This window comes from Artemia sp. Qi Xiang Cuo, chromosome 14, assembly GCF_049724085.1.
Source record: "Artemia sp. Qi Xiang Cuo chromosome 14, ASM4972408v1, whole genome shotgun sequence".
Classification (NCBI taxonomy): domain Eukaryota; kingdom Metazoa; phylum Arthropoda; class Branchiopoda; order Anostraca; family Artemiidae; genus Artemia; species Artemia sp. Qi Xiang Cuo.
Window position 1 is genome coordinate 36,788,881 of NC_142807.1, and position 19,800 is coordinate 36,808,680.

The 19,800-nt window shown below is 33.8% G+C and overlaps 1 protein-coding gene across 1 annotated transcript in view; it reads right to left on the reverse strand.

Moving 5' to 3' along the window:
• Nucleotides 1–19,800, reverse strand: part of zda (peptidyl-prolyl cis-trans isomerase zonda) — a 136,174-nt gene that overhangs the window by 94,220 nt on the left and 22,154 nt on the right. Inside the window, exons 2-4 of the mRNA XM_089099717.1 lie at nt 19,311–19,639; nt 16,122–16,256; nt 10,775–10,983 (exon numbers count right to left, since the gene is read on the reverse strand). Coding sequence (XP_088955843.1) covers nt 10,775–10,983; nt 16,122–16,256; nt 19,311–19,639 — 673 coding nt within the window. The remainder of the gene's footprint in view (nt 1–10,774; nt 10,984–16,121; nt 16,257–19,310; nt 19,640–19,800) is intronic.

Here is a 19,800-nt window from a genome sequence, read left to right on the forward strand (position 1 = left end):
TCATAGTATAACTTTTCCTATCTTCTATGAAAAAATTTAGAACTGAACTTTAAATTTTTTATGTCATGGCGAACTTAAAACTGAAGTGGAAGCTTTTTATTTTCTCTGGAGAAATTAGAATTGAATTGTGTTCTTTGGTAAAATTCAGAAGAGAACTTGAATATTCACGATCAAAGTATAACTTTTCCAATCTTCTATGAAAAATTTGGAACAGAACTTTAAATTTTTTTCATCTCTATGTGAAAAGTCGGAACTGAATTTAAGAAAATTTAGAATTAAAGTGAAACTTTTTATCTTCATGAAAAATAATCACAATCATAGTATAACTTTTCCTATCTTCTACGGAAAAATTTAGAACAGAACTTTAAATTTTTTATGTCTAGGTGAACTTAAAACTGAAGTGGAAGCTTTTTATTTTCTCTGGAGAAATTAGAATTGAATTGTGTTCGTTGGTAAAATTCAGAAGAGAACTTGAACTTTTCTATCTTCTATAAAAAATTTGGAAGTATTTTAAACTTTTCATCTCTTTGAGAAAAATCTGAACTGAAGTGGAAAATTTTTATATTATTTTGGGAAAATAGAATTGATCAATAACTTACTTCATTTTCATTAAGAAAATTCAGAATCGAAGTTGAACTTTTCTTCTTCCTGGAAAATATTTGGAACAGAACTTTAAATTTTTTCATCTCTTTGAGAAAGGTCGGAACTGAATTTAAGAAAAATTAGAATTAAAGTGAAACTTTTTATCTTCATAGAAAATAATCACAATCATGGTATAACTTTTCCTATCTTCTACGGAAAAATTTAGAATTGAACTTTAAATTTTTTTATGTTTTGGTGAACTTAAAACTGAAGTGGAAGCTTTTTATTTTCTCTGGTGAAATTAGAATTGAAATGTATTCTTTGGTAAAATTCAGAAGAGAACTTGAACTTTTCTATCTTCTAACAAATATTTGGAACAGTATTTAAAATTTTTTCATCTCTTTGAGAAAAATATGAACTGAAGTGGAAACTTTTTATATTATTTGGAAAAATAGAATTGATCAATAACTTATTTCATTTTCATTAAGAAAATTCAGAATCGAAGTTGAACTTTTCTTCTTCCGGGAAAATATTTGGAACAGAACTTTAAATTTTTTCATCTCTTTGAGAAAAGCCGGAACTGAATTTAAGAAAATTTAGAATTAAAGTGAAACTTTTTATGTTCATAGAAAATAATCACAATCATGGTATAACTTTTCCTATCTTCTACGGAACAATTTAGAACCGAACTTTAAATTTTTTATGTCTTGGTGAACTTAAAGCTGAAGTGGAAGCTTGTTATTTTCTTTGGTGAAATTAGAATTGAATTGTGTTCTTTGGTAAAATTCAGAAGAGAACTTGAACTTTTCTATCTTCTAAGAAAAATTTGGATCAGAACTTTAAATTTTTTCATCTCTATGTGAAAAGTCGGAACAGAATTTAAGAAAATTTAGAATTAAAGTGAGAGTTTTTATCTTCATGGAAAATAGTCATAATCATAGTATAACTTTTCCTATCTTCTATGTAAAAATTTAGAACTGAACTTTAAATTTTTTATGTCTTGGTGAACTTAAAACTGAAGTGGAAGCTTTTTATTTTTTCTGAAGAAATTAGAATTGAATTATGTTCTTTGGTAAAATTCAGATTAGAACTTGAATTTTTCTATCTTCTAAGAAAAATTTGGAACAATATTTTAAATTTTTTCATCTCTTTGAGAAAAATCTGAATTGAAGTGGAAAATTTTATAATATTTTGAGAAAAAAGAATTGATCAATAACTTATTTCATTTTCATTAAGAAAATTCAGAATCGAAGTTGAACTTTTCTTCTTTCGGGGAAATATTTGGAATAGAACTTTAAATTTGACTCTTTGAGAAAGGTCAGAACTGAATTTAAGAAAATTTAGAATTAAAGTGAAACTTTTTATCTTCATAGAAAATAATCACAATCATGATATAAATTTTCCTATCTTCTATGAAAAATTTAGAACAATATTTAAAATTTTTTCATCTCTTTGAGAAAAATCTGAATTGAAGTGGAAAATTTTATATTATTTTAGGAGAACAGAATTGATCAATAACTTATTTCATTTTCATTGTGAAAATTTAGAATCGAAGTTGAACTTTTCTTTTTCCGGGAAAATATTTGGAACAGAACTTCAATTTTTTTCATCTCTTTGAGAAAGGTCGGAATTGAATTTAAGAAAATTTAGAATTAAAGTGAAACTTTTTATCTTCATGGAAAATAATCACAATCATAGTATAACTTTTCCTATCTTCTATGGAAAAATTTAGAACAGAACTTTAAATTTTTATGTCTTGGTTAACTTAAAAGTGAAACTTAACTTTTAAAACTTAACTTTTTATTTTCCCTGGAGAAATTAGAAATGAATTATGTTCTTTGGTAAAATTCAGATTAGAACTTGAACTTTTCTATCTTCTATGGAAAATTTGGAACAGTATTTTAATTTTTTTCATCTGTTTGAGAAAAATCTGAATTGAAGTGGAAAATTTTTATATTATTTTGGGAAAATAGAAATGATCAATAACTTATTTCATTTTCATTGAGAAAATTCAGAATCAAAATTCAGAATCAAAATCTTCACTTCTTTGAGAAAATTTAAAATTGAAGTGAAACTTTTAATCTTCATAGAAAATAATCACAATCATAGTATAACTTTTCCTATCTTCTACGGAAAAATTTAGAAGTGAACTTTAAATTTTTTATGTCTTGGTGAACTTAAAACTGAAGTGTAAGCTTTTTATTTTCTATGGAGAAATTAGAATTGAATTGTGTTCTTTGGTAAAATTCAGAAGAGAACTTGAATATTCACGATCAAAGTATAACTTTTCCAATATTCTATGAAAAATTTGGAACAGAACTTTAAATTTTTTTCGTCTCTATGTGAAAAGTCGGAACTGAATTTAAGAAAATTTAGAATTAAAGTGAAACTTTTTATCTTCATGGAAAATAATCACAATCATAGTATAACTTTTCCTATCTTCTACGGAAAAATTTAGAACTGAACTTTAAATTTTTTATTTCTTGGTGAACTTAAAACTGAAGTGTAAGCTTTTTATTTTCTCTGGAGAAATTAGAATTGAATTGTGTTCTTTGGTAAAATTCAGAAGAGACCTTGAACTCTTCTATCTTCTATGAAAAATTGAGCCTGCTAGTAGTATCTTTATCTCTAAAAATTCTTTTTCTTACATCTCTGACCTTTTTAATAGATACTCTGAACGTTTGACGTTCTAGCATACCCTAAAAATAATGAAAACTTAACAAAATAATGCATATGATATTTTTAATGAAATAACGACATGTAGAATATTAATATAAAAATATGTTAAATACATTATTATACATTATTAGTACACTTTTGCTTCACTTTCCGTCAATTCATCTTTATATTCATTGATGATATTGTCTGCTAATGTCCTTTTTATTCTGCCTGCGATTTCACTTTCTATTGTCACATTATTTTTACATAGATAGCAGGTTTGACATATTGACAAGATATGATTAATGACATTATTGCAGGAGTATGCTTGTCTTCTTCTTGTTCTCTTTAAAATGCTAATACCGGAAAGATGCTGATAGGATGTATCAACAGGTAATGTGTTACCAGCAACAGTAGCAAGGAGTTGTCCCCGATCATCAACAATTATTTTTAAGTTTGCATTCTCTTTGAGCACTAATTTCTCTGGTAATGTTACTCTCGCATATCCACCGTTTACACGATTGAAATTCTTGGGTACTCCAAAGAAATCTAACTTCTCGCTGTCATGACAAAGCATGCACACATTTCCAATAGTGTTACCACTTGCACTCGTTTCATAGTTCAGGTATTTCTCCTTGTCAGCATTCAACGCGACGATGATTTTTTCATGTGTACATACTTTCGTCGAATAATTCATCTTCACTTTTTTACAGATATGAATTGTGTGTTTATCCTTCCACTGCGAAAAAAATACTGATTTAATGCACACAATAAACTAGGTAGTGTCGATAACCTGCCATAGAGTACCAGTGGGAAAGCCGCGTCGTGTCTATGAACAAGCACAGAGTACGATTGGTAGTGCCGTAAGCATATTTCATATCATTTTAAGATACGTAAAAAAGTTAAAAAAAATACCATGTTAAAAAAAATTCAAAAATTAGTTTTAAAAAATGGGGGGGGCGGGCTCCCGGTGGTCTTTGGGGGCTCAAGGGGCATTCGGGGGACCGGGAGCCTTTGGGTTGGGGTATGGGACCTTACGACACTGATCAAATGGAACTTGTGTATTATAACAACCACAGAGTTTCACCCTCAAATCCTCTTCTAAAACATCTTCAAAAATCATCCTTTAAAATGTCTCTAACCGTTTCGCCGAAATAATTCCCTAAAATAATAATTTGTTCTGAAAAGATAAAATAATGCCCTAAAAAAGTATTTAAATGGGGGCTCAGGAGCCTTTGGGGCGCCGGGGGCCCTTTGGGGGGCTCGGGGGGTGGGGGGGTTGAGGGGGCCCTTCTGTGTCTCAATGCAAAAAAAAATATTAAAAAATGGGGGAGGGGAGGGGAAGAGGAGGGGAGGAGGGGAGGGGAGGGGAGGGGACGGTGAGGAGGGGGAGGAGAGGGAGGGGGAGGGAGGGAGGGGCCCTTTGGGGGCCAAGGGGGAGGGGCCCTTTGGGGCCCGGGGGGTCCTTTGGGGGTCTGGGGGACCCTTGAGGGCCGGGTGGTCCTTTGGGAATCCGGAGAACCTTTGAGGACCGGTGGCTTCCTTCGGGGTTGGGGTGGGGGGATCGGAATCCTTTGGGGTTGTGGTAGGGGACCTCACAACATTGTTCAAATGGAACTTGTGTATTATAAGGACCACAGAGTTTCACCCTCAAATCCTCTTCTAAAATCATCTTTTAGAATGTCTCTAACTGTTTCGCCGAAATAATTCCATAACCTGTCTAAAACAGTTTCGCCCAAATAATCCCTAAACGTAATTTCAGCGTGTTCCTTTTGTTTTTGGCATCTCTGCGCTGAGGCATTTCAAATTAATAAGAAACCTGATTCCCGCGCTAAAACAATTCATCGCTAAGATGTTTCTTGGAGAATCGTTTCCATGGTGTTTGGTTATTAATATCTTTTGGAGTTCGACCAAAAGAGTTGTTTCCGAGGCAAAGACATTAATGACTTGGATCTATTCCTGGAGAAATGTTGACAGTACCTGTCAGACATTATTAAACTTTGCCTGGAAACAATTTGATTAATGACTGACAGCACAGGTGTTCCAAATTCCCAATCGATTACACAATCAATTTCTCAGAAATCCATTTCCCCTAGGGAGGCTATGCCCATATATGGACTCCCGCTCGGAGTATAAGATAGCCTTCTACTTGTAGGGTTCTAAACCCCAAGCTTTCTAAAAGCCAGAATATAATTTTTACTTTACTGACAAAAATTTAACTGAATTTACTGAAAATAAATGTGCATTGTCAGTTTAATATACATATGCTGATATTTATTCCTTAAAATCTTTTGATTTTTGATTTCTTAAAGTTATAAAACTGAAAACATTTAAAAGAAACATTTAAAGTACAAATTATATTCTGGCTTTTAGAAAGATTGGGGTTTACAACCCTACTCATATGAAATTCTGCTCGTTTTGAGTTTGAGTTTGTTATTTATGACTATCTCAAAATTTTGATAGGATGTGTTCGGGGAAATGGTGGACGTGAGAGGGGGGTTAGTTGCCCTCCAATCACTTTCGACTATTAAAAAGTGCACTAGCCCTTTCAATTTCCAATCGAATGAGCCCTTTTTGAAGTTTCTACAACCACACCTTCTATAAAAAACCTTATAAGCCCCCAGGGCATAAATAACAAACCTTGCCCAGAGGGCTGTGGAGGGTGTGGAGAGGATGGGGGGGGCTTGTTATCCTCAAAGACATAATTTCCAGAACTTTCAACTACAATGGAAAAAAATGGCTATCTCAAAATATTGATTGGATGTGTGTGGGGAAATGGGGGGTGTGAGAGGGGGTTTCGTTGCCCTGCAATCACTTTCTACTATTAAAAAGGGCGCTAACCTTTTCAATTTCCAATTGAATAAGCCATTTTTGAAGTTTCTACAACCCTTTCTATAAAAACCTTATATGCCCCCAGGGCATAACTTACAATCCGTACTCTAAGGGCTGTGGGGGGAGTTTATCATCCTCAAAAACCTAAATTCCAAAACTTTCAACTACACTGAACAAAATGGCTATCTCAAGATTTTGATTGAATGTGTTTGGGGAAATGGTGGGCGCGAGAGGGGGGTTAGTTCCCCTTCAATCGCTTTCGACTATTAAAAAGGGCACAAGCCCATTCAATTTCCATTTGAATGAGCCCTTTTTGAAGTTTCTACGACAAAGCTTTGTATAAAAACCTTATATGCTCCCAGGGCATAATTTACAACCCTTGCCCAGAGGGGTGTGGGGGGTTTGTCATTCTCAAAGACATAATTCCAGAACTTTCTACTACGGTGAAGAAAATGGCTATCTCAAAATTTTGATTGGATGTGTTTGGGGAAATGGTGGGCGTGAGAGGGGGGCTAGTTGCCCTGTAATCACTTTCTACTACTAAAAAGGGCCCTAGCCCTTTCAATTTCCAATCGAATGAGGCCTTTTTGAAGTTTGTACGACAGCCCTTTCTATAAAAAAACTTATATGCCCCCAGGACATAACTTACAACCCTTACTCTGAGGACTTTGGGGGGGGGTTGTCATCCTCAAAGACCTATTGTCCCGAACTTTAAACTACTTTGAACAATATGGCTATCTCAAACTTTGGATTGAATGTGTTAGAGGAAATGGCGGGCGTGAGAGAGGGATAAGTTACCATCCAATCACTTTTAACTATTAAAAAGGGCACTAGCTCTTTCAATTTCCAATTGAATGTGCCCTTTTTGAAGTTTCTACAACGCTTTCTATAAAAACCTTATATGCCCCGAGGGTATAATTTACAATCCTTGCCCTGAAGACTGTTGGGACAGTGTCCTCCTTAAAAACATTATTTCTAGATCTTTCAACTACGTTGAACAAAATGGCTATCTCAAAATATTGACTGGATGTGTTTGGGGAAATGCTGGGCGTGGAAGGCGTCTTAGTTGCCCTCCAATCCCTTTTGACTATTAAAAAGGGCACTAGCCCTTTAAATTTCCAATCGAATGAGCCCTTTTCGAAGTTTCTACGGCAACTCCTTCGATACGAAGTGCCATGGTCAAAAAAAAGAAAAAAAAAAAAAAGAAAAGAAGAAAAAAAAAAAATCAATAATACATTGTACCAACATCGTTCTTTATTTAGGCAACGCTATTGCGCTGCCTATGATTTAGTGTTGGTCTATAATGTTTGTTAAATAAAAATCTTAAAACACAATTAATGGAAGGAACCTGATCATCTCTATTATGAAGCAGGTCTTACATTTCTTTTTCTTTCGCTGTCATATGCCTGTCTTCTATGGTTTTTTTTTCGTGAATATGAATGAACATATTTTTCTATGGAACAAGACCTGATGTCCGCGCCTGCAGAAAAATCCTCCTGGGATTTACGTGACCTTATTGTGGGCAAGCTCGGGGTAGGGAAGTGCAATTTGCCATAATGGTAGCGTTGTTGTCGTCGCTCATGCATGTGACTAGACAAATTTCCCGTGCCAAATTTGCCATCACAATAATCCCTGGTTGTACAATTTTTTTAATCAATCAGTTACCACAGTAAAATGGCGATAACACTGCTTTTACGTGGGAGAATTCGAACCTAGCCCATTCTAAGGCAATAAAAAAGAGACCATAGAGTTAGCTGTAAAGTTTTTGCGGCAACATTTTGATTTCTATTTTGGAACCCTTTTATAGTCGCATAAATTCCCATTTGGTAAACTTAATTTTGGATGCATTTCTTCAGTGTTCCTTTAAAAACTTCGAGAATGTTGTTTCTCGAATTCGTTTCTATATTTGATTTTGTTTTTTTTTGTTTTAGACGTTGTTTTAGGCATCTCTTCTGCTTCCGAGAAGAACCTTGTACTTCTGCCTTTCCTTTTGTAGAAAGGCAACAATAAATATCGCCAAAAAATGCAAATGTACACAGGACAAGCGTGCAGTCAGACGGTTATTACCTGTTATGGACAGATCCCTTGTTATTTAATAGATTATCCTAAACAATATCAACAAGAGTACCTGCGAAAAAAAAAAGAAAAAAAAAAAAAAAAAAAGGAACGAAAACTGCAAACGTCTTGTACGTCTCTTTCTTTGAAGTTTAGTCGTCGTCCTTTTCCTGCTTTTATTTGAAGTTTAGTGCACATATAAAAAAAATATAAAGACAGAAAAACTATTCTCTTAGCAAATGTAATATAATCATTATCATCTCAGATCATGGAAGCCAGTTGAATGAGAAGGGCAGGAATAAGGACAGCCCCCTGACCCTATATAACCAAGAAGACAATGAAAAGAGGGTATAAGAATAGGAAAATGACAAATATACACACTTAAATCTATTTGAAAAGAAGGGGTAGTGGCGACACACCCTTGATATAAAGGACAGTTTCCTATCATTATCAGTTTTATTGTTTTAGACGTTTTTTTTCGGTATTTTCTTTTCTATTTCTGTGAAGAGCCTTGCATTACTAACTTTCTTTTTGTACTCTGTCGAATAAATACAAGTCCAAGATAGATTTACCTTTTCTTTCATGAGTATCTCCCGTCCCTATTATTTGATAGTGATATTCCATCATTCGAGTGAATTGTTGGTCGGAAGGTCTAGTCCAAAACTATTCCTAAGACAACTGTACTCAAAAATGACTTCAGACAAAAATGTTATTTAGATTAAATTCCACGAGATGCAGCCCGACGAATTGTGAGCCGCAAGTTGACTTTTGACAGGGAGACATAAATCATTCCCAGTTGAAAGCAACAACTTGTGGCATCAACGATAGAAAATTTTATTCTGAGTCCTGGAGAACTGTGCATTGTAACAGCCAACAATAGTTGCACTGTATTTATTTCATACCAAAATAGACTTTTTCAGTGCTTTAAATTAAACTCTTGTGACATCTATGCCTCTCAAATTTTCTTGACAATCAAAATAAACTGAAACTTTTACCATTTCACCAGATTGTATTGTTTCAAACTCTCTAACATAGTCCACAGCGTCAATTACTAAACCTTTATTGACATCAATATTTCTTTGAAGCATAGCACCAACAGACAGTACCAAGTTTGTAATCGCACTAGCTGTCCGTTTGCTGTCACCTGCGAAACTAGAAACAGTTCTTACCACCTTTTCTTCCAGATCACAGAAGAAAGACAATCAATTGTAGCCATTGAAACACGTTCTAGGCCTTGTTTTCTTCAGCAGGAAGTTTGTAACTAACCTTCAGTAGTCGTTCGTGGAGATTAAGATAACCAATATTTTACCCTACTAGGACAAAATATAGTGTAGTTCAGTGATTTCCTCTGAGGTGGCTCTTGTTTTGTCTGTCTGCGTTGATTATCAGCTTACCAAACTAAATCCGTACCATACCTTGAAGGCACACATATATTCAAGTCTATTTCCGGTCTCCAGACGTCTCAGCAGAACAAAAGGTATATTGGTGGATATTGGTTTCTTCATCTAGTTCACTAACATAAATTTTAAAATGCCTTCACGACTCTTAAAAACAACCAAAAAATTGTCTCATAGCACACTAAAAAACCGATTGTCTCAAAAGTCGTCATAGGACACCGAATTTTTTACTCACTTTCAATTTCTTACAAACTACAAAAAAAAAGATTATCTAAATTCTACACTTTAAAATACAATTTAAAGAGCACGGATCGTCCCTTAATTTGGCGGAAGCGCAGACTTAACGTTTGCTTTCATGGCACCAAAAAGAGATCTGGATATCAATAATTGTAAATGTAATGGCAGAGCATAACGTTCTTATAAATATTTTAAAGCATAACCATGATCCAGGTTTAAACAATACCATGTATGAATCTTTTGCGATTGTCGACAAATAATAAAAAAAGTAAAATTATTAAGCTCAGCAGAGGATGCAACTGCAACACGAATAGACAAAATACTCAAAAATGGCACCCCCAAGAATTTTAGCTTTTATGATTTTTCTTATATTTTTTATATACGATATTTCAACTATCTTTACATTTTTTTTAATTTGATGTAAGTAGCAAAATTTATTTTTGAAAAAAGATTAGATAGAGCAAGGTAATTTTAAAATATGAAGGTGAAGATAATAAGAAAAAAAAACTTCCATATTTTACATTGATAAGAAATTATTCATGTTAACCAATTGTGTTCAACATTTTAATTAGCTTAAGAATTCACGATATTAAGTCAACTGAATATCCGTATGGTGTAGGTGGAGCAAAAGTATTTTATTTAATGAACTCAAGAAACTCTAACCGATAACAAAGGCTTTAACTGCAATAATTTACCTTTTGGGGCAAGGGATAGCTTTTGGGATAATTTCTGAGGATTAGTCTGGTAAATTTTTTTTTGACGCCATAATTGCCAAAAGTCTGCTTGATTAATATATTCCAATCAATATTTGAGAATTTTTACAGTAAAATTTGAATTTTCAACTGTTGAAAATTAGATCGATAGGCATCCACATTCGTAACTCCTATAACATTCTTTGTTTTTATTTGATACACTAATACTTTATAATACTTAAATTATTCTTAGTGTTGTTGCAATAAAAATACCAATTAAGAGAAAATAAGAAGAAGCCTATTTTTTGCATAGACACTTACCCGGTTTTGCGCCTTTCTGCCAGTGAAAGCTCATCAGGTGCTTTTTCTGGTTGTGAATCAATCAGCTCAATTTCATAAGCTATCGTAGCATTCGGAGGAATCTTTGGCGGTATACCTATTTCGCCATAGGCAAATCGAGGAGATGTTTCAACTTGACATATTTCGCCAAATTCCATCAAAGCAACGATTAGATCGAAGGCATGGATTACCTTTAAGACAATACAGATTAATATGTAATAAATATACATAAATTTTTTCATCCTAAGGAAACAATTCTTCACTTACTTTGAAGCAAACATTCTCTTTGAAAAGATTCAATTTTTAACAATTTTTTAATCTTCCAACGGTTGTTGCACAAAAAGCATAGCGCGCCTTCAAGATTACCACCCATAGTCAAACCCTTCAAAGGAAAACTACCATAATGCCCTTTCATTATTTCTATTAATACCAAGATACGGTAAACTTTATCAAGCTTGTCGCACTTAATTATTATTCTTAAAAATTTTAGCTCTAAGCAGGTTTCGAGCAATAAGTTGGGTTTCGTTAGGGATATACAAAGCAAGTCAATGCACTTCATTGAAACTCGCGTCTTTTACATAAAAGAGGAGAAAATACAGAGGAGAAAGAAACTATAGTAATGTTTTAAACATATTCAACCTTTCCGTTAATAGTTAATGTGCAGCTATAGCCAAAGTTGGAAACTCCCACGAAAAGTATTCTGAATCACAGTAGTACTCAGAAATTATTCGAAAAATTCCTGAACAATCTCGATAAATCATACATGAAGGTCCCCCTGTCTGAAAAAGAAATATATAAATAGACAGTTTTGTTCTTAACAGGCTAAAAGCCTGTTCATAAGACTTAAAGAAAATATATAAAGGAAAACAAAATCAAAGAAAAATGACAAGCAAACATAGGGAAGGCGAGAGGCTGGCTAAGTTCCATAGCAATCCTTTAGTTTAATTTAATCTATTTGAAAACCCGTCAAAAAAAAAATATCCTAATACAACCTAATACAAGCCAAAAAAAATAAATAAATAAAAAATCAAACATAATAAAAAACCAACACTAAACACGGATGACCAGCTATTTTCTTTTTATGCTTTCACAAAGTTTTGAAACTGCGATTACTGAGTCTGCTATGGTATATTTAATAACAAACCTCAGTTGTATATCCGTAGTGGAATGTAGAGCGAGTATTTAACGAGAAAGAAAAAGCTGGATCGAATTTTTCCTTATTCAGTCATAGTGAAAATCTTCCATAAAGCTATAATCATTGTGCAGCTGCTGCAACATAGTAAATGTTGAACTACAGCGCATAGTTCCTGAAGATTTAAAAACGTGTTTTGAAAAAAACTATCAAGTGAGATATTTTTTTTTTCATTTTACTGCAAAAACAATTTTCGAGAATTTGAAAAAAAGAACTTGAAGCTCCTCGAAATAGCAGCAGATCGAAATCAAAATGTACCATCAGAATCACCATGGTAAAAAAAACTCAATTTGAAGGTCTTGTTTACCGCATCTTCAAAAACAAGAAAAATTGCTTTTTGCATAGGTAGCAGAGATCTGTCCGCTATTTTCTTTTATTTGTCCGCCATAGTTAACAAACTACCACAAGGTCGTTGAGAGATCTCAAACGGCAGTTATCAAATACGAGCTTTAATAAATATGTCTTGATACCACTAAAACAAGATTGGATTTTTGTCAAAACTGCAGTTTGTTTAGATACAAGACGATACGTGTAATATACATGGACTCTGAAAATACAGGATACGAGGTAGCAAAAAGCGTTGTAAAAGCTGGTGAGGTGTAACGGTTGAAACAAACTTTCTCGGAAAAAAATGAAGCATAGAAGGCCGAGATTCCGCGAGAAATGCGAGCAATCAGAAGACTCCAAACGTGAGGAATAGAGGTGCCGATAAGGAGGCCTAGATATGAAATACGATCAACTGTCTTAAAAGCGGGTTTACCAAAGGATTTCTGGTCGTTTAGGTTTTATTAACGTAATTTTATTTCCTTTGAAATATTTTTTTTGGAAAGGTTTCCTCAAATTAATCCCTAAAAAGTTGACACAACTTACTTTTTCATTTTTATATTTATTACTCATCTATTCGTGAATTATCTTTTCTTCTCCCTCTTGGAGTACTTTCTTTCGTTCTTTTTCGTTGATTAACTAAAAAAAAACAGTTCTTTTTTAACTGAAAATAAGGAGCGACATTCAAACTTAAAACGAACAGAAATTATTCAGTATATGAAAGGGGCTGTCCCCTCCTCAACGCCTCGCTCTTTACGCTAAAGTTTTTACTGTGTAAAAAAATAGAGTTGTGAGAAACTCAAACCTTAACGTAAAGCGCGAGGCGTTGAGGAGTGGACAGCCCCTTTCATATACGGAATAATTTCTGTTCGTTTTAAGTTTTAATGTCGCTCCTTACCTTCAGTTAAAAAAACTGTTTTTTTTTAGTTAATTTCTGAACGTTTTTGAATTAATTCACCTTTGGTTTTGGCTCACCGTACAAGAATAATTAAAACGGAATTTGCATATTAATTTTCCTTTTTTTGGCTAATTGGCTTTCTCGAAATTTTGTTCTGACGTAACTTACGAATTAACTTACGTAACGAATTTCTACATTCGTACGTTTTTATTACGTATATTAGGGAGTTCGCTCCCTAGTCAATACCTCGCTCTTTACGCTAAAGTTCGAATTTTGTTCGAATCACAAACCCCTGAATCACACCGGCCGTTTAGTTAGAATAGATAGCTCTTTTGAAAGTACTAAAAAACTTTAGCTAAAAGAGCGAGGTATTGACTAGGGGGCGAACCCTCTCATATACGTAATAATTTCTGTTCGTGATAATTTATTTGGTGATAATTTACCCCATACAATTACCTTTAACATGTCCACGCGTAAAAGTAAGTCGGCAAAATGAAAGCAAGACACATAAAAAGAATTTCGTATTCGAATTTTGGCAAATTCCCTCAGTGTAAAATTTCCCGTGAAAAGTTTCCTCCCTGGAAACTTACCTCCCCATGGAAAATCTTTCTTGTGGAAAAAAAACAGTAGAAAATTCGACCCCCCCCCAAAAAAAAAAAAATGCATGCATAGTTCCCAATAACAAATAGGTCTACTATACGTATACAATTGGGAAATTTAAAACTTTAAGACCTTTCCATAAGGGCTCTAGGGGGAATTTGTTACCTTCAAAGATATATTTTTTGATTTTTTCAACTATGCTGAACAGAATGACAATCTCAAAATTTTTAACAGACGAAATTGGGAAAAAAGGGGCGTGGGAGGCGGCCAAGTTACCCTCCAGCATTTTTGGTCACTGAAAAGGGCACTATAACTTTTAATTTCCGTTCGAATGAGCTTTATCTTGTTGTTCTAGGACCACTGGGTCGGTACGATTACCCCCGAAAAAAAAAAAAATAAAAAATAAACACGCATCCGTGATCTTTCTTCTGGCAAAAAATACAAAGTTGCAGATTTTTGCAGATATGAGCTTGAAACCTATGTAATAGGGTTTTATGATACGCTGAATCTGACGATGTGATTTGCATTAAAATTCTTTCATTTGTAGGGGATGTTTCCCCCCTCTTTCTAAAATCTGGTAAATTTTCTCAGGCTCGTAGCCTTTGATGAGTAACACTAAACTTAATAAAATTTATATATTTAAAATCAGCATTATAAGCCCATTCTTTTGATACATTTATTGACATCAAAATTCCGTTTTTAAAAGTTTCGATAACTATTGAGCCGTATCGCTTAGTTTTTTTTTATTGTTTTTTTATTACGTATATGAGGGGGTTCTCCCCTTAGGCAATACCACGTTCTTTACGCTAAAGTTAAAATTTTGTTTAAATCAATCACAAAGGCCGTTTAATTAAAATAAATAGCTCTTTTGAAAGAACTAAAAAAAACTGTAGCGTAAAGAGTGAGGTTTTGACTTGGGGGCGAACCCCCTCATATACGAAATAATTTCTGTTCGTTTTAAGTTTTAATGCTGCTCCTTATTTTCAGTTGAAAAAAACTTACTTTTTATTTAATTTCTGATCGTTTCTTAAATAATGCTGGGAAATCCGGCGCCCCCTTCATAGAAATGTCCCATACCCCAAGGAAACATCCTCCACGGAAAGATTCTCCCGAGTAGCCCCCTCCTCCAGCCCCCCCCACCAGAAAAAAATTCTTCCTGAAAATGTCTGCATACTTCCCAATAACCAATACAATATGTAAACAATGGGCAAAGTTCAACTCTCAGCAAAGATTTTCAACTATGCTGAACAAAATGGCTATCTCAAAATTTTAACTGGGTGACTTCGGGAAAAAATGAGCGTGGGAGGGGGCCAAGTTGCCCTCCAATTTTTTTGGTCACTTAAAAAGGGCACTAGAGCTTTTAATTTCCGTTCAAATCAGCCCTCTTACGATATTCTAGGACTACTGGATCGATACGATGACCCCTGGGGAAATAATAATAATAAAAAAAAAAAAAAAAAAAAACAAAAAAAAAAACAAAGAAACAAATAAACACGCATCCGTGATCTCCTTTCTGACAAAAAACACAAAATTCCACGTTTTTGCAGATCGAAGCTTGAAATTTCTACAATAGAAGTTCTCAGATACGCAGAATCCGATGGTGTAATTTTCATTAAGATTCTATGACTTTTAGGGGGTGTTTTTCCCTGTTTTCGAAAATAAGTCAAATGTTCTCAGGCGCATAACTTTTAATGGGTAAGATTAAACTTGAAGAAACTTATATATTTGAAATCAGCATAAAAATCTGATTTATTTGACGTATCTATTGGCATCAAAATTCTGTATTTTTGAGTTTTGATTACTATTGAGCCGGGTTGCTCCTGACTTATAGTTTGTTACCACGAACTGTTTGATTTTTCGTTCTTTTTGCTTTTTTCAGTACTTTTGCAACTTCGCAGTACTGAATGAATGGTATATGGACTGATTTACAATTATGACACGGGTCTTAGGTGCTAGACACGTGCCCAGCGGGATGGTTCTCTTCACCCGCCTCCAGAAATCTTACAGTTTTCAAGGCTATTCCGACAACTTCTTAATAGTTCCATTTGAATCGCCATCTTTCCATTGTTTTGAACGAATTATCTACCCCCATCCCAAATAAAAGTTCAGATTTGTTACCTGATTAATGTAACAATTGAAATGTTGGATATGGGATCAGATAAAGTCCCCAAATGACATGGAAACGTTGCGTTTAAACATTTTGCTGTGTCTTTCTGAAAATTTTTAGATATATCATCAGAAATTTTAAGTTTGAAGTGCAGGTACGGTTGCAGTATTATAAGAAAATCAATATAACGCATATGAGATTACAATACCTCAGAATCCCCAAGGACAAACTCAAAATCGTCGTTAGTATCAATCACCGATCCATCCGATAGCTTTCCAATATATCGTATTTTGCACACATCTCCACTGCTGGGACGCTGCTTTGCCTTGCCTTTTCTTAGAGTCTAAAAAAAGGACACAAATAAATAAAAATGATGGTGAAAACGACTTGATTCTATTTCTATCACCAAGTGATGCCCCATAAACACTTTACTCGCAATTTTCCAAACTACACCATTGCGTTGCATTATTATTTACAATCGTCACGTAACCATTTGCATGAAGAAAAGTTTTCCTGCACTAAAACGTATCAACTTTGATCAAAAAGTTAGACCAATAAACACCATTATTCCGTGTCCCTAAAGATGAAATAGTTTTGCAATTTTTGCTAATAAGTCACCTCTTTGTCACCTCTTTTACCCCCGCTTGTTTTTGCTACATAAAAAGCTGTCAGCTCCCATATAATGTCAAGATTATATATTTTGAAGATGAACATGAACATAATTCTTTCAAAAAAACTGATATGATATAAATTGATCAGCTCTTGAAGCAGTACAGATCAGAGCTAAAAAGGGAAATAGTATCTCTCTTAATCCAGAAATTTATTTTCTTGCCTTGGGCAACTTCCTAAGAAAGTGCTCTACTGCGAAAAGAGCATAGAGAAATCCTTAATTTATTCAAAAATTAAAGAACTATTACAGTTTAAGATGCACATCTAATCCAGTCCCTCTATCTCAGTTCCAAATATAGAAAATGCAATCACAAACTCAACTGAATCAAAACTTTAAAAGGATTACAAAAAGTAGATGTCAGCACTTTTGGAGCCATACAAAAATGCTTCTTTTTTCTATTCATCATTCTAAAAAAGTATTTTGGCGATAGGACCCGAGAGAAGTCGCATATTTTCAGTGCTTTTAGATTTTAATCACAGCTTGAAGAAACAAAAGCTTTGCAGGACAACTTTAGATAGTCCTCTATGACATGGACTTTATCTACTTTAGCTCCCACACTGTTGGTTACAGCTCGAGTAAAAGCGAAAACCATCTTTTTGGCCCTAAGCAAGAATTACACATGGCTTGAACAAACTAAAATCTGTGGGAAAAATAAATAACTAAAACAAAAAATAAAAACTAAGACAAAATCAGTATTGTTCTAACAATACCAATAGTTACAACAGCAAAATCAAGGTAGTAGCCAAATTTGTTTATCATTTGGTTATCAGTTTATTATTAGTTGTTGTAATACACAGGTGTCACATGGGGTCTTCCCAGTGTATTCAACAAGCCAGTAAAAAACTCTCTTTATGACAGAAACTATATTTATTAGAACATACATGATCATATCAGTTTGTTTTCATATCTTTTGGAACTTTAGTACAAATTTTACTTGACGGGTTGGTACCAAAATTAAATCCAAATTAGATAAAGTTTACAGGATAAAACAGTACAAGACAACATAAGCTAACTTGGACACATAATAAATTAAAATACAAAAAAAAATTATAAGTAGCAAAATCTATTTAAGACCAGCCATAACAGGTGGGTTTACATTAATACAAAGCTCCTGGTTCTGACCAGTGACATGCAAGCAAAATCTTGAAAAGCTTCAATGTCTTTATATTCGCAGCACTGATTCAAAAGTCTAATTAATTCACTATCTCACAAATCAGTACATTTTTTGCAATGCATGTCGAATGATTAAGGAATAGGTTCCTAACTTCACTTTTCTCTTTTGGACAGCTTAACAAGAATAGTGTTATGCGTACTCAAACTATCTACCTCATTGTTTTCCCAGCAAATAATTGCTAATTTAAGAAGTGTTCTTTAGGCATTGGCATCAATTTTCTATTCTTTTAAATGAAATGGAATTAAAAGTGACTGGACCTTCTGTTATTTGCTGCAAACTTAATTTATCTTTTTTTAACAAAATCTACATTAAACTAAACTAAACTTTTGTATCTATTCTTCCATTGTTTTCACCACTCTTTTTAAATAAATGTTTATCTGCTTGCGTATTGTAATGTTTTTCAATATCGTCTTGTTTTAGGACATTTTCTGGCAACAAATCTAACATTTTTTTTTCGCTGTAGGTCTTTACTTAATGAAAAACAAGTAATGCAAGAAAAATAGAAACAAAAAACGAAAAAAATTATTCAAAACCTCCATCTCAGTAACTTCTGAACACAATAACATATACTATGTATGAAAGTGAGCCCAAGCTACCCAGCTTCAAGTTAATTTTAGTTGCTTTTTTTTCGTTTTAATCCAACAATTGTAACATAAATAAATATAAATACCACAAAAACTTTGGCAGACCTTTCATTTTTCCTTTCATTTAAAATTATGGCAAGTACACTGAACAGTCCTACCAATTACTAATTCAAAGAAAAAAAATAGATTCTGATACTCAGCATTACCTTTATATGGACTACATTTACAGCAAAAGTAGCCACAGTGACAGCACTGGAAAGTGCAAGCTTCAGGTGCAACATCACTGGCACAATGTTACTTTTTCTATGAGATTAGGCTTGTGATGTCCGATTTGACCCCACGTAGATATACTGAATTAATATTTATGAATCCTCAAGAGCACTTTCAAACTTGTCACATAAAGCTCATCCCCCCCCCCACACACACACACACACAAAAAAAAAGAAGAAAATCGGGATTTAGCTGGACCTCCCAACCCAAGAGTTTGCACCTATGTATATCCTTGCACCCAAATTTTCTTTAAAAACACCACCACCCTTTGAAAAAACAAGTTTATGAGTATGTTTCTCTAAACTTAAGCTGCTTTACCAAGACAAAAGGGAGTACCTAAGCTTTAATTTAAATCTTGGAAGCACTGGGAAGTTGTATATCCTTATTCCTTATCATTGAATAACACGTCATTTAGAAAACACCTATGGATACCAACCAGATGAGGATTATGTTAAAGGTGAATGTGGTAGACGGCTTCATAAGCTTGTTATTACCAGAGCTTAGTTTCTTGGCATGTGGCTTTAACAAATAGGGGAGCAGCGGACCCTATTGATTTATTTTTTAACTCTTAATATTAAATATTTTGACTAGAATTCTGGCAAGATTACAGCAATGAAGCATTCACAATCCCTAATCTCAATTAAAAATTGCAAGGCATTACATTTTTCTCTATTTTGAACTATAAAGGTAAATTAATACCTTTTTCTTGAGTTGTCCACTACCAAGTATATCCGCCCACGCTCCTTCTATCATGCTTCCTTCAGTTTCAGCTTCAACAACGGTTTTATCATCACTTGGTTTTTTCATATTACTTTCAACTATTCCAGGGTCAGGTGCAGATAATATTTCCTCCCTGTCCTTATTTACATATATAATATCAGAATCTTCATCAGTGTGATCCTTGGATAGTCCTGACTCCTCTTGTATATCTTCTTTTAAATCTGTTTTATTTTCTAAATCATCACTGTTTTTTTCTAAAGTTTCAGTAATAGTTGCTTGGTCAGTTTCTACAGAGTCTTGAGCCATGGCTTAAAGAAAAATAATTTTATAGTAACAATTACACATGTTTACAATCACGTAATTACACAAAATGCATGGACAAATGTATTCAATATATCAGACGAAAAATCATGAGAACAAAACAAGATTCAAATAAGGAAAATGTCAAGCCAGTCCACCGAAACAGCTA